Source organism: Juglans microcarpa x Juglans regia, chromosome 7D (genome assembly GCF_004785595.1).
Source record: "Juglans microcarpa x Juglans regia isolate MS1-56 chromosome 7D, Jm3101_v1.0, whole genome shotgun sequence".
Taxonomy (NCBI): domain Eukaryota; kingdom Viridiplantae; phylum Streptophyta; class Magnoliopsida; order Fagales; family Juglandaceae; genus Juglans; species Juglans microcarpa x Juglans regia.
The window spans coordinates 5,348,318-5,362,332 of NC_054606.1; the positions used below are offsets into that span (position 1 = coordinate 5,348,318).

The window sequence follows — 14,015 nt, forward strand, 5'->3', positions numbered from 1 at the left end:
ATATCTAGTTATACCCAGCTTCGTATTGGACGGGGTGGCTACGTACATATGCATGCATTGCTGCGTACTTAATGGTCCAACTTTACTTTTGATGAGCACGTAATAATACATTTGGTTAATAAAATAATTATTTGTGAAGAATTATTTAAAATAAAAATAATTTATAACTATTTATGAGTAGAATCAAAAATAATTATTTTTATCTCTAATAACTGATGAAATTATATATAAGTATTTATCTTGCGGTGACGTACGTGCACATGCATGCAATTAACTATTTTATGATTGGTGTAATTGCAAACAGTACTACTTGTAGATAGAGGACCAGGTAGCTAGCTATCTAGCTGTATCTACCATTCAACACAAATAAAGGTACATGAATTAACATGCGTGCAGACCGCACCATGAATTAATTATATGAAAAATATTTTAATCATAAAAGAGTTATATAAAAATAAATTATAAATTAACGTGATATAATATGATATATTATATTATAAAATTATTTTTATTATAAAATAAATTTAATAAATTTTATGAAGTCATATTATAAGTTTATAAATTTATTTTTATATAATCTTTTATATCTATAATAATTATTTAATTATATATAAGTACGTATTCCTCGATGATTTTACAATTAATTAAAAAGCGCAAGTTGTAGATCTAAATTAGAAGTAGTAGGATTTTTAACAGGCAGATCATGAGCACGCAGTAGCTTTCACCGTTTATTCTTAAATAGGTAAGGATACACTTGTATCTCATTTATTATTATGTTTTACTATTCAGATATTTTTTTTTTTTTTTTTTTGCTCTTTAAATTTAGATTAAAAATTTCAAAACATGACCCTCTTATATAATCTAAAAGAAAATAAATTAATTTAAGTAATGTAATCACTTAATTTAATTAAATTCAATTTAATTTTATAAAAATTGACTTTCTTTTGCTCTTTGAACCAACTTTTTATAAATTTGAATTTATTTTTAATTAAATTACATGGTTATATTGCTTGATTGAATTTCTTTTTTTTTAGATTATGTAAGAAGGTCATGTTTTGAGATTTTTAATCCAAATTTATATAGCAAAAAAAAAATAATAATAATAATAACTGAATAGTAAATCAATAATAAAAGAGGTGTGAAGATATCATTATCCTTCTTAAATTAGTGGGGAATAGTCAAAACTAACTTTGAAACTTTTGACAGTTTTCTTCTTCAACCTGCACGTACGTACGTATATATATAAGTTACTACAGCTAGGCTATGGAGCATGGGAAACGTACAATTAATAGATAATTAATCTGTGATCTACTCATGATCACTGATAACGGTGTGTATATATATTCCTCACGTTGATGGTAATTGGGACTCAAATCCCTTCGTGAAAAATATGTTGTTTAATAACATCGATCTGTAACACGTTATACGTACGGTACATGCAACGCTGATCAATTTATTGACCACGTTTATGGGATTTAATTCTCATCGTGAAAAAAAAAGTAAGGAATAAGAAATTAAGCATAATTAGTTCCAAAGAAATATATATGAAAAAGTTCTTATATTTGCAACATATATATATATATATATATGTATGTATGTATGTATGTATGTTACCTTGATCATAATATTTTCTTTCTGTGGGGCCGAATTGGGATTTCATCTTAGAGGCAGCTTGCTTAAATATTGATCATGGAAATAACAAAGATATTGTTGTCTCCCTTCATCTTTGAAAACTTCGATCATAAGGAATTAATGAATTTTTCTTCTCGCGAAAGTGCTATATATAATATATATATTTATATATATATGTATATATATATAATGTCGTGATTAACTTATATATATAGTTGTCAACGTCCATTTAATTTCTTTGGCAACAAGAGTTTGGTAAATATATAGTTGGTATAGGCTAAAACTGATTATAATTAACGATGATGTCTGGCTCAATTGTCATCACATGATATGTGATCTAGTTGAGAACATCAAAATGACCAAGGGATCAAAGTGACGAAGAGTTCTACATACCCATCTGCAATTAATTCACGAGTACTGCCACATCAACCCACGCGGGTTAATTATATTATTTGAGAAATACTTTAATCACAAATAAATTTTATAAAAATAAATTTATAAACTGACGTGATTTGATATATATTATACATTAAATTGTAAAATTATTTTTATTATAAAATAAATCTAACATATTATATAAAATCTTATCAGTTTATAAATTTACTTTTATAAATTTTTTTGTGACCGTAATATTTCTTGTATTATTTTGCCTTGCCCAAAACTAGTAATTGACCCACCTTTCACTTTCACCGGCCAAGTATTAAGACGTGAACACTATGATCCGAGGTATCAGCAATAACTAATTAGTCAAACAAATCAATTAGCTTTTCATATAACTCAATGTGCTGGCTATCACATGCGATGTTTTCAACTGCCATTCAAACCATTCTTTTTCTTTTTTTTTAAAAAAAAATAGGTTCGTTCTTTAACGTCGAAGACGATCTGGCCGCCTACACCATGCAATTAGCAAGATCAGCTATTAAGTTCATCGTTCCTCATCAACCTTTCATCTGACGCCGTTAAAGTCCGTCCTCACTCACTCATGATGAGCTAGCATGCATATCCTTCACTAGTACTACTACTAATTGATCTCCCGTCCCTGCTAATTACCTAATTACGTACGTGTCCCCATTAAATATTCCATTGTCCCCATTAAAATAATATTCCATGTACCATGCAAGTGCAAGTACAGCTGCTGCGTAGTGCGTGCTTATAAATCACTGCCATCACTTCCTCTCAACCTCAGCGTCTCTCAACCATTTCCAAGACCAAACCATTTTCACCACTACTCTGATCTCATCTATCCATCTTTCCTTTTATATATCTTCTTAAATCAATACGAACGCTACCAATATGGATCTCCTCCTGGTGGAGAAGGTTCTGTTGTCCTTGTTCTTAGCCATGGTTGCGGCTATCGCCATCTCTAAACTCCGCGGCAAACGCTTTAAGCTGCCTCCGGGACCTATACCGGTGCCGGTGTTTGGAAACTGGCTCCAAGTCGGCGATGACTTGAACCACCGCAACCTCACGGACCTGGCCAAGAAATTCGGGGACATATTCTTGCTCCGAATGGGCCAGCGTAACCTCGTGGTGGTGTCGTCGCCGGAGCTGGCCAAAGAGGTGTTGCAAACGCAGGGAGTAGAGTTCGGGTCCAGGACCCGGAACGTTGTGTTCGATATCTTCACGGGGCAGGGACAGGACATGGTGTTCACGCTTTACGGTGAGCATTGGAGGAAGATGAGGCGGATCATGACCGTCCCTTTCTTCACCAACAAGGTGGTCCAGCAGCAAAGGGCCGCGTGGGAAGAAGAGGTGTCGCGCGTGGTGGAGGAGGTGAAGAATACCCCAGAAGCGTCGACGACTGGGATCGTCCTAAGGAAGCGGTTGGAGCTGATGATGTACAATAACATGTACAGGATAATGTTCAATAGGAGGTTCGAGAGCTTGGACGACCCTTTGTTCGTGAAGCTCAGGGCTTTGAACGGAGAGAGGAGTAGATTAGCTCAGAGCTTTGAGTATAACTATGGCGACTTCATTCCCATTTTGAGACCCTTCTTGAGAGGCTACCTCAAGATCTGTGAGGATGTCAAGAACAGGAGGTTGCAGCTCTTCAAGGACTATTTCATCGATGAGAGGGTGTAAGTTATTAATCTTTTATATATACATACATACACACACACATATACACACACACACACACACACACACACACACACACAACTACAAATATTTAGTCTAAAAAATAATCTTACAAAGACAAGTTCAGATATAGCAGATATAATACGTTACAATATTATATTCTTTTTATTATAAAATAGATTTAATACAGACAACATGTCAATGAAGGACTACGAATTATACATGATCAAGAGAAAGTAATGCGTAAAGGAAATATATAGTGACTTATGTTTCAACTGTTTGCAGAAAGAAGCTTGGGAGTACAAAGGCCGAAGGCTTCAAATGCGCCATGGACCATATTCTCGAGGCTGAGAAGAAAGGAGAGATCAGCGAAAATAACGTACTTTACATTGTCGAGAACATTAACGTTGCTGGTGAGTTTCACGATCCAGCTTGTACTGTCCCTAGCTAACTCCGATCATAAGTGGTCGATTTACCATCTACATTTGCCATGCCATGTTGTCTTGATCTGGTAATAATATTAATGCCAAAAGCGAGAGCATTTTCGTCTTAAGATCACTTAAAAAAAAAAAAAAAACACACACACACACACACATCAATAGTGATTGTGACTTTAATTATTAATTCTTAGCTTAAATCCATGATCAACATGCATGTATTGATGACCTTTTTGCACACCTATACACGATAGAATTAATATTGCACCTAACCATCCACATGGATGCAGGTTTATTTAAATGTTCTAGGAAGCTCAAGAGATGTTTTTTGTTTTTTATTTTTCTCTCATGCATGATTTCGGAGATTTCCCTTTTATTTTACTTTTAGCCATGTTTGGCCTATCATAAAGAAAATTATAAAAGAATAATTATCAAACAAATCACGTCAAGTTGGCCTGATATATAGTTTTTTTTATTACTATATATATATATATATATATATATTATGAAGTAAATTTGACGTATCACACCAATTTGCTACATTTATTTGTAACTTCTTTTCTTTTTCTTTTTTCTAAATCTCAGTTTGCATGATCACATGATGTATTGATCACCACAATATCGTACAATCTTGTAAATATATATATATATATATATATGAAATCTTGTGTTGTGAAACAGCAATTGGAACAACACTATGGTCCACTGAGTGGGGGCTTGCAGAGCTAGTGAACCACCCTAGAGTTCAGAAGAAGCTCCAACACGAGCTTGATACGGTCCTTGGACCTGGTGTGCAAGTCACTGAGCCTGACCTCCAGAAGCTCCCCTACCTTCAGGCTGTGGTCAAAGAGGTCCTTAGGCTTCGAATGGCAATTCCTCTACTTGTTCCCCACATGAACCTCAATCATGCAAAGCTCGGTGGTTATGATATCCCTGCCGAGAGCAAAGTCCTTGTGAATGCCTGGTGGTGTGCCAACAACCCAGCCCACTGGAAAAATCCAGAAGAATTCCGACCGGAGAGGTTCTTAGAAGAAGAGTCCAAGGTTGAGGCCAATGGTAATGACTTCAGGTACCTTCCCTTTGGTGTTGGAAGAAGAAGTTGCCCTGGAATTATTCTTGCATTACCGGTTCTTGCAATCACTTTGGGGCGTTTGGCACAGAATTTTGAGCTCTGTCCTCCTCCAGGACAGTCCAAGATTGACACCACAGAAAAGGGTGGGCAATTCAGCTTGTTCATATTGAACCATTCCACTGTTGTTTTAAAGCCAAGATCGTTTTGATCAGTGTTGTAGGCCTCTCCTTGTGTCTTTTGATGTCATTGCCGATAAAAGACCATTGAAAGATGGTTAGGGTTTTGAATGTTTTATTAAGTTGAAAATTGTCTCGTGGACAGTATTATGTATGGGACATGGCAGTGTAAATCTGTGAACTTGAAATCGTTTCAATAATCTGTAATAAGTCCGTATTCTCTTTCACTATGATTGTTCCACCAAAAAGATAAGAATGATCATGTGCTCTGCTCAATTGCAGAATCAGGAATTTGTTTTGGGGGCAAAGCAAAGCTAAAAATATAACAAGATTTTTTTTTTTTTTTTTGGTTCTGTTTCTATTTTTTCTTGCTGCATAGAAAGATATGATGGTAAAATATAAAATAGAAATAAAAAACATTTAATACTATTACAAAAAGTATATCATTTAAAATAACAATAAATCATTGAAATAAATGACACTTGTACAAATATATCAAACTAAAAAAAAAAATACAAAACATCTAAAATTGTAACTTTCGCTCTTTTAAAAAAACAAAATTATCAAATAATCTAAATTAAAATTCTTAACGATTTCTCTTCGAGTATAAACAACTAAATTATTAGGACTTAACTTCATAAATAAAATTGTTTACATAAATATTCCAAAAATACTAGATATGAATATCTTTTTATATGTCAAATGATGTATGTTTTCTTTGCAAAAAGTTGAAGAAAGAATAGATCAACGAGTAGATGGTACGACAGAAAAAATGTCCCAATGCATGCGTCCCCACCAAGTTCCAAACAAAGACAAAACCCATCCGAATTCTTATTTTTATCTTCACTGGTTGGTAAAGCATGATGAATAATTTTATTTTATTCTTTTTTTTATTTTGTGTGAGATAGGTTTTATTTATTTTATTTTGTTAAAGTTTTTTAAAGTTGGGCTACAACTAGCCGGCCACGGGAACAAGATAATTTTATAGAGAGGAGTCATCACATGACATGATGAGATTAATATATATATATCATTCCTATTAAACTATAAAAAAACTAGTATTTATTATTTTTTTTAAGTTTTCGGGGGGTCATTGGCCCCATCCTCTACATGGGTCCGCCACTGGCTCTACTGCATGCATATGGTGTTCTACACCCGTTTGCCATGTCTTCTTGCGTTGCTTGCCATCAATTCTTCAAATGCGTGTATCTCATGCACCATCACGGGCACGCAATGATCTCACACGAAACCTCAATCAAGCCGAATTTTATATTCCTCATGTGTAAGGGTGTAAACTCAGATGCGGACTCGGGTACTTAGCTATACCCGAATCTCGTATGATATAACCGTACCTGAATCTAGATAGAGATGTGAAAATAGGATACCCACCGGATAAAATTAGAGCTAATTTGGATGAAACCAAATTTCTTGATTCCAGATCAAATCGAGGAAAAGATCGGCCTGAATACATAAGTCTACTATGAGAAGCACCATCCATTGCCTCAATTAGATGATGTTAAGAGAGTCAAAAGATAAAATTGTACAATATGAGCTGTGAGATATTAGTTTCTTATTATATTTAGACTACTTAGAATGGACTAGCACAATTATAGGAAAATATTTGTATAAAGCTGTATCTTCTGATTCGATAAAAATCAATTCAAGGCAAATTGTTCTTTTCCCTTTTTGTCATGGTATCAGAGCAGGGAACATTCCCCTAGCTCTCTGTTTTTTTTTTTTCTTTCTTTTGTCTTTTCGTTGCTCATATTTACTTCATCATTCCGACCATCCCGAAATGGTTCTTGTTTCGAAGCTTCTCAATGGGGATAATTACTCGACCTGGTGCAGAGCCATGGTCATCTCTTTGAGTGCCAAATCCAAGTTGGGTTTCATAGATGGAACCACCACAATGCCTCCTGTCATCACCAAACCAGATGAGTATGCATCATGGAAAAAATACAACGATATAGTGCTTTCTTGGATCCTCAATTCACTTACTCCAAATATAGCAGACAACATAATTTTTTCAACTACTGCCTAGGAGGTATGGGAAGACCTTCAGCGTCATTTCTCTCAAAGTAATGATCCTCACATTTTCCAGCTTGAAATGGACATTGCTTGTCTTGCTCAAGATCAAATGACTGTTGCGGCTTACTATACAAAGCTTAAAAAATTATGGGATGAACTGGGATCCTAAAATGAAGCCACTTGCACTTGTGGGGCAGGCAGTAAGAGACATCGATTGATGCAGTTTCTCATGGGACTCAATGAATCCTACAGTGCAATCCGAGGGCAAATCCTTTTAATGAACCCACTCCCTAATATTGCACAGGCTTACTCTTCCATTATACAGGAAGAAAAACAACGGAGTCTAGGCGCTGCACGTGAGACAACAGAGACTTCAACCATGGCAGTTTGACGGGATGAACCAGTAGCCTTGGCTGTTCGACATGGACAAGGTTTTTCTTCTCGCTCTAACTCTATTCAAAAACCTTTACATTGCTCTTACTGTGATCGATATCACCATGTGCGAGAGACATGTTGGACGTTAAATTGTTATCCACCAAGACACACAAAACATGCTTCAAACAAATCAAAACAATGAGGCACTCATTCTAAGCACAACAATGGCCATCAGTCTTCGGTCAATAATGTCAAGGATGGTTCAGCAATGCAAGAAATGCAGTCAGTGACGAATGGGCTCTCTGATTTGCAAATCCAATAGATATTGTCCATCATGAACGGTAAATGAATATCACAATCCACTAATCCTAAAGCTAATGCTGCTAGTGCTTCCTCAGGTTTGTCTCGCTTCCCTCAGTTAATCATCGATAGTGGTGCAACAAACCATATTACCTCTTCTCCAAATTTACTTGTCAACAGTAGTGAGAACACTATTTTGCCACCAGCTATTATGCCGAGTAGAGAACAGGCACCGATTACATCTACTGGACTCTTCCTTTGAATTTTGTCCTTGGTGTGCCATCTTGTAAGGTGGATTTAATGTCTGTGAGCCGAATCACGAGAAATCTCCATTGTTTAGTAACATTTTTCCCTCAGTGGTGTGTTTTGCAAGACTTGATGACGAAGACGACGATTGGTTTGGGTAAACAAGAAGACGGTCTTTTATTACTTGGTTGCGCTGATGGGAGAGAGCATCAAAACCCAATCTACAGCAGCCATTGCTGGTCGTTCCTCCTGTTCTCAGGTCACCTCCTCCACTGATTTGTGCCATCACCGATTGGGGCATTTATTTTCTTCTAGACTAGATTTTATGATCAAGAATTTGTTAAATTTTCCATTCAAGTCTAATGATACTTGTGAGGTTTGTGTACTTGCAAAACATAGTCGGCTTCCATTTTTTGCTACTTCTGTTTCATCTATTAGACCTTTTGAATTAATTTATTGTGACATTTGGGGCCCTTACAAAGTTTCCTATCTTTCTGGTACTAAATATTTTTTATTATTGTAGATGACTATTCAAGATTCACTTGAGTTTTCTTTATGCATCACAAAAGTGACACCCAACATTTACTTGCCAATTTTTTCTCTTTTGCCCAAACACAGTTCAATGCTTCTATAGCTAATATTCGGGTTGACAATGGAAAGGAATTCTCTTCCATGCGAGATTTTTTTAAACAAAAAGACAAATTATCAACATTCTTGCGTCTATACCCCTCAACAAAATGGAGTTGTAAAACGTAAATATCGACATATTCTTGAGTCCACAAGAGCCCTTCATTTTCAAGCCCATCTACCTTTGCATTTTTGGGCTAAATGTGTCTTCACTGCCGTGCATATCATGAATCATTTGCCCACGGCACTTCTTTCTCGACAAACTCCTTTTGAACGGCTCTATGGCAAGATTCCTTCTTATTCTCATCTTAAGATTTTCAGGTGTCTTGCCTATGCTACTAATGTTCATGTTTTTTACAAATTCGCACCTCGAGCCAAACGTTGTACTTTTCTTGGTTATCCAGTTGGCCAAAAAGCTTACAAACTTTATGACCATGCAACTCATCAAGTGTTCACTAGCCGTGATGTAATTTTTCATGAAAATATTTTTTCCTATGAGTCCACTCCATCAGTCCCATCTCCCTCCCCAAATTCAGCACCTGTCCTTCCCGTTGTTATGTCCGATCCTGCCCCTTCAGAGCCTTTTTCCATAGTCCAACAAACACCATCTCTAGAACCGGTCACGTCTGTTTTACCTTTGGATCCACATCCTATTCCACCTCTTTCTTTTCCCACACTAGCCTTACATCATTCTCAACGACCTCATGCTCTTCCCACGGCTTTGCGCGATTATATTTGCAACCAAGTGATGTCTCCTGACCCATTGTCGCCTTCGTCATCTGGTCCAAAAAAAAAGTACCCGGTATCCTCTTTGCAATTTTCTCTCTTACCATCGTTACTCACCACAACATCGCTTCTTTATTGCTACTGTCAATCAAGATATTGAGCCTACCTCTTATGTCGACGCAACTTCTCATTCCCACTGGCAAGCAACGATGCAATCTAAATTGGCTGCTTTGGAGGCCAACCATACTTGGTCTCTCACTTCTCTTCCTCCCAGCAAGAAAGCTATTGGTTGTTATTGGGTTTACAAAATCAAGCGCCACTCAGATGATACTATTGAGCGTTACAAAGCTCGTTTTGTTGTCAAATGCTACACACAATCGGAAGGTATCAACTATCATGACACCTTTTCTCCTACTATTAAAATGATTCTTGTTCGTTGTTTATTAGCCTTGGTCGTTGCCCAGAATTGGTCTCTTCACCAACTTGATGTCTATAATGTTTTTCTTTATGGTAATCTCTATAAAGAAATTTATATGTCTCCACCTTCTGGTCTTCAACGACAGGGAGAGAACCTGGTGTGTCGCCTCAACAAGTCGTTGTATGGCTTAAAACAAGCCACTCGTCAATGGTTTGTCAAATTCTCTACATCTATCCAAGCAGTTGGTTTTGTTCAATCCAAAGCAGACTACTCGTTGTTCACGTGTCGAAAAGGCAAATCATTTACGGCTTTGTTGATATAAGTCGAGGACATCTTTATTACGGGTAATGATCTCACTACCATATCTGCTCTTAAACAATTTCTGCATAGTCATTTATGGATTTAAGATTTAGGAGATTTGAAGTACTTTATGGGCATTGAAATCTCTCGATCAAAGAAAGGTATCTCTATCTCACAACAGAAATACACTCTGAAAATTCTAAAAGATGGTGGTTTTTTGGGTGCTAAACCCGTGAACTTTCCCGTGGAGCAAAATATGAAACTTTTAGATGAAGGTGAATTGCTTAGAGATCTATCTCAATATAGGCAGGTCGTTGGACGCCTAATTTATTTGACCATTATCCAGTCAGATATCACTTATTCGGTACATGTGTTGAGCAAATTCATGTATGCGCCGCACAAACCACACATGGAAGCTGTCTTGCTTGTGTTATGGTATTTGAAAAATAATCCAGGACTGGGTTTATTTTTTCCTTCTCAAAATGATTTATCTCTGGAAGCCTTTTGTGATTCTAATTAGGCAGGTTGCCCAACATCTCGTAAATTCATCACAGGATATTGTGTCTTTTTGGGATCTTCTCTTATTTCTTGGTGAACAAAGACAGAAAATTGTATCCCTCTCCTAAGCAGAAGCCGAATATAGAGCCATGACAAGTGCATGCTGTGAGTTATCTTGGCTATGCTCATTATTGAAGGATTTGTGAATATTACATCTGAAGCCGACATTGTTGTATTGCGATAACAAATCAGCTCTTCACATAGCAGTCAATCTTTTTTTTATGAAAGAACAGTCATGTAGAGATGGATTGTCATTTTATTTGTGACAAGATACAAGATGATTCAATTGTGACCAAGTATGTTACTTCGACAAATCAACTTGCGGATGTATTCACCAAACTATTGGGAAATGAAGCCTTCTCAACCATGATATGTAAGTTTGGAGTTCTTGACATTCACTCTCCAACTTGAGGAAGAGTGTTGAGGGAGTCAAAAAAATAAAATTGTATAATGTGAGCTATGAGATATTAGTTTTCTATTATATTTAGAATATCTAGTTGTATCTTAAAGACAAATTATTCTTTTCCTTTTTTATCATATAACTAGAGGGTTGCCCTCCCTATAGCAACACTCCGAGCTACACCATTGCTGTAATGGATTCCAATGTAGACTATCATCACTAGGACTGCTTCACAAACTATCTCTTCACGTGATCCTCATCCCGACCTAGCTATTATCCTAGAGTAGTTTAATCGAAAAAAGATTCTCCATCTATTTCCAAAGTTTTCTTTTGCACCGTTTTTTCATATAAATGTGGGGGCCTCCTTGTGAAAGTCCCTTTCTATAATCTGTAAATTCATGGTTCTAACTTCTAAATATAGCTTTTAATAAAATATTATCTACCTTAATATATATCTTATATATAATAAGTGCCAATAAGCAGATCTTGGTTCATCTTTTTTTTTTTTTTCCAATTTTATCCTTCATTTGTATTTCTTTCTCGTTTCTGTCCCTCTATTATTTATATCGATTTTGCCCCTACTCTTTTAGTTATTTTCCCTTTTCTTCCATCGGTTTGTTTTTGTTTTATTCATGATTTTACATTTCTGCCCCTCATTTCCATGAACAGTGCTTTATATCAAAGGGCTTTATATCAGAGGTCTGTTACACATTCTTTCCAAATATGTCCCTGCTTTTCTCATTCTTTCTTACGCCAATCTATTACCTTTTTTTTTTTCGAATTTCAGTCTATTACTTCTTTCTTCTTTTACTCCTGATTTTACAACCAAATTTAATCCTTTTTTACTTTCTGGTTTATCTTTGCAGACTAACAATATTGTCTTCTTACATGAAATCATACTGAACTATGATCTCTGAATTTTTGCACTATGATCAAATAGATCAAACGGATATACATGACAGAAAATAAAACCCAAACAGACTCAACAATATCTTTGCATTTCTATAACTTCAATAATAAAATCATGCTCATATACATAAAACCAAACCAAATTCAAACACAATTTTTAATACATTATCCATTCCTCACTTTTGCTTTTGTTTATAATAATATCGTTGGGATACTCAACAATTATAAAAATCAGTCGCATACATCTCAAAATTGTGATTTGGTTCTCGTAAGTTGTTATATTATAGTTATAAACATTATGCATATTACGTGTATAATATATATTGTAAACAATAAAAAAATTCTAAAAATATAGATATAAATCTATCAATTTATAGTTGACGTTTCTATGTTATATTTTTTATGATCAGAAATAAAATTTTAAAATATAGATGAAACTCTATCTATTGATATTTTAAATTAAGAAATTGTATGAATTTAAATTGTCATTTTGTTGTTCATTATGGATTGACAGTAGCAGATTTTTTATATTTTTTCAATTGGGCACACGTGCAATGCACGTGTCTGCCCTTACTAGTGTGTATATATATATATATATGTACGAGAAAGTCTACTATGCCGCCTCAAGTTGACACCTCCATTGAACCGCTGGTCAAAATTAATTTTTTTTTTTACTTAGTGATTAAGGAAATGATTTTAAGTGTATTGATGTATTTTTTTTATTTTTTAAATGTATTTAAATATGTTAAAAAAATGTGAAAAAAAAAAGAAAAAAAAATTTACCGCCCAACGGTCAAGATGGGGCGGCATAGTAGCCGCACCCTATATGTATATCTACTTTTATATATATTATATAAGAAAATTGAATTGTGCATGTAAATTTAAACTAATAGAAATATATAAATTTTAATATTTATTTTATATCTTAATATTTTCCCTCAAGTGTAGAGTACTAGAAGGAGACCAGACTCTTACTTAATGAAGGACCCAACACGTTAATTATTTAATTAAATAGGATAAAGTCATCACTTATCTTAAAATTAAACTTAATCAGATAAGAAACGATATATTTTAATATTTATTTTATATCTTAATACATAGGCAGTTCCACAATGTGTATGGTGCAAATTAACCTATACACACTTTCTCCAATTGGATTATTGCGATCATGTGTAATATTTTATAAAATTTCATGTGCACTCGCACCCAGAATGGATCATATTCTTCCGTTTGCACCGTCCACTTTTGCGTATTGCATTTGGAACCACTATTTATATGGAAGCCCATCACCCTCGTCGGATGATATGCATGCACGAGATGACATAGGCCCGCAACTCATATCCAATACCCATTGGGCATTGCCACATTATTTGAGAGAGAATTTATTAATAATAATTTCAAAAATATATATATATATATAATAAATCTTTCTAATTTGTGAATATTTAATAATGTGTCAGCGCGCACTTTTTAAAAATTGAGATGAGATTAGAATTTTGTGAATAGTAGTTAAATGATTTGTAAATAATAGTGAAATAATTTGAGTTTAAAATATTTGATTTGATTTTGATAAATGATAGAAAAAAAATTAAATAAAAATATTATGAAATTAGAATATTATTATAATATAATTTTTGTTTTACAATTTGAAAAAGTAATATTATTTTTTGTATTTTATTTAGAAGTTTGAGAAATTTGTAATGATTAAGTAATCATTAAATGAAAAAAATTA

At 34.6% G+C, this 14,015-nt stretch overlaps 1 protein-coding gene across 1 annotated transcript; it reads left to right on the top strand.

Annotated features, from left to right (window-relative positions):
• Positions 1 to 2,585: 2,585 nt before the first annotated feature.
• Positions 2,586 to 5,552, top strand: LOC121238922 (trans-cinnamate 4-monooxygenase-like). The gene is made up of 3 exons (XM_041136023.1): positions 2,586 to 3,710; positions 3,997 to 4,124; positions 4,830 to 5,552. Exons 1-3 carry the CDS (start codon positions 2,926 to 2,928, stop codon positions 5,426 to 5,428), a joined length of 1,512 nt encoding a protein of 503 aa, XP_040991957.1. The 5' UTR covers positions 2,586 to 2,925; the 3' UTR covers positions 5,429 to 5,552.
• Positions 5,553 to 14,015: the final 8,463 nt, after the last annotated feature.

What these genes read in the sequence shown, in the direction of transcription:
- LOC121238922 (XM_041136023.1), top strand. Translation starts at nt 2,926, where the DNA reads ATGGATCTCCTCCTGGTGGAGAAGGTTCTGTTGTCCTTGTTCTTAGCC. An exon ending in TATTTCATCGATGAGAGGGT is followed by an intron (nt 3,711 to 3,996) that starts GTAAGTTATTAA and finishes AACTGTTTGCAG; the next exon opens with AAAGAAGCTTGGGAGTACAA. An exon ending in CGAGAACATTAACGTTGCTG is followed by an intron (nt 4,125 to 4,829) that starts GTGAGTTTCACG and finishes GTTGTGAAACAG; the next exon opens with CAATTGGAACAACACTATGG.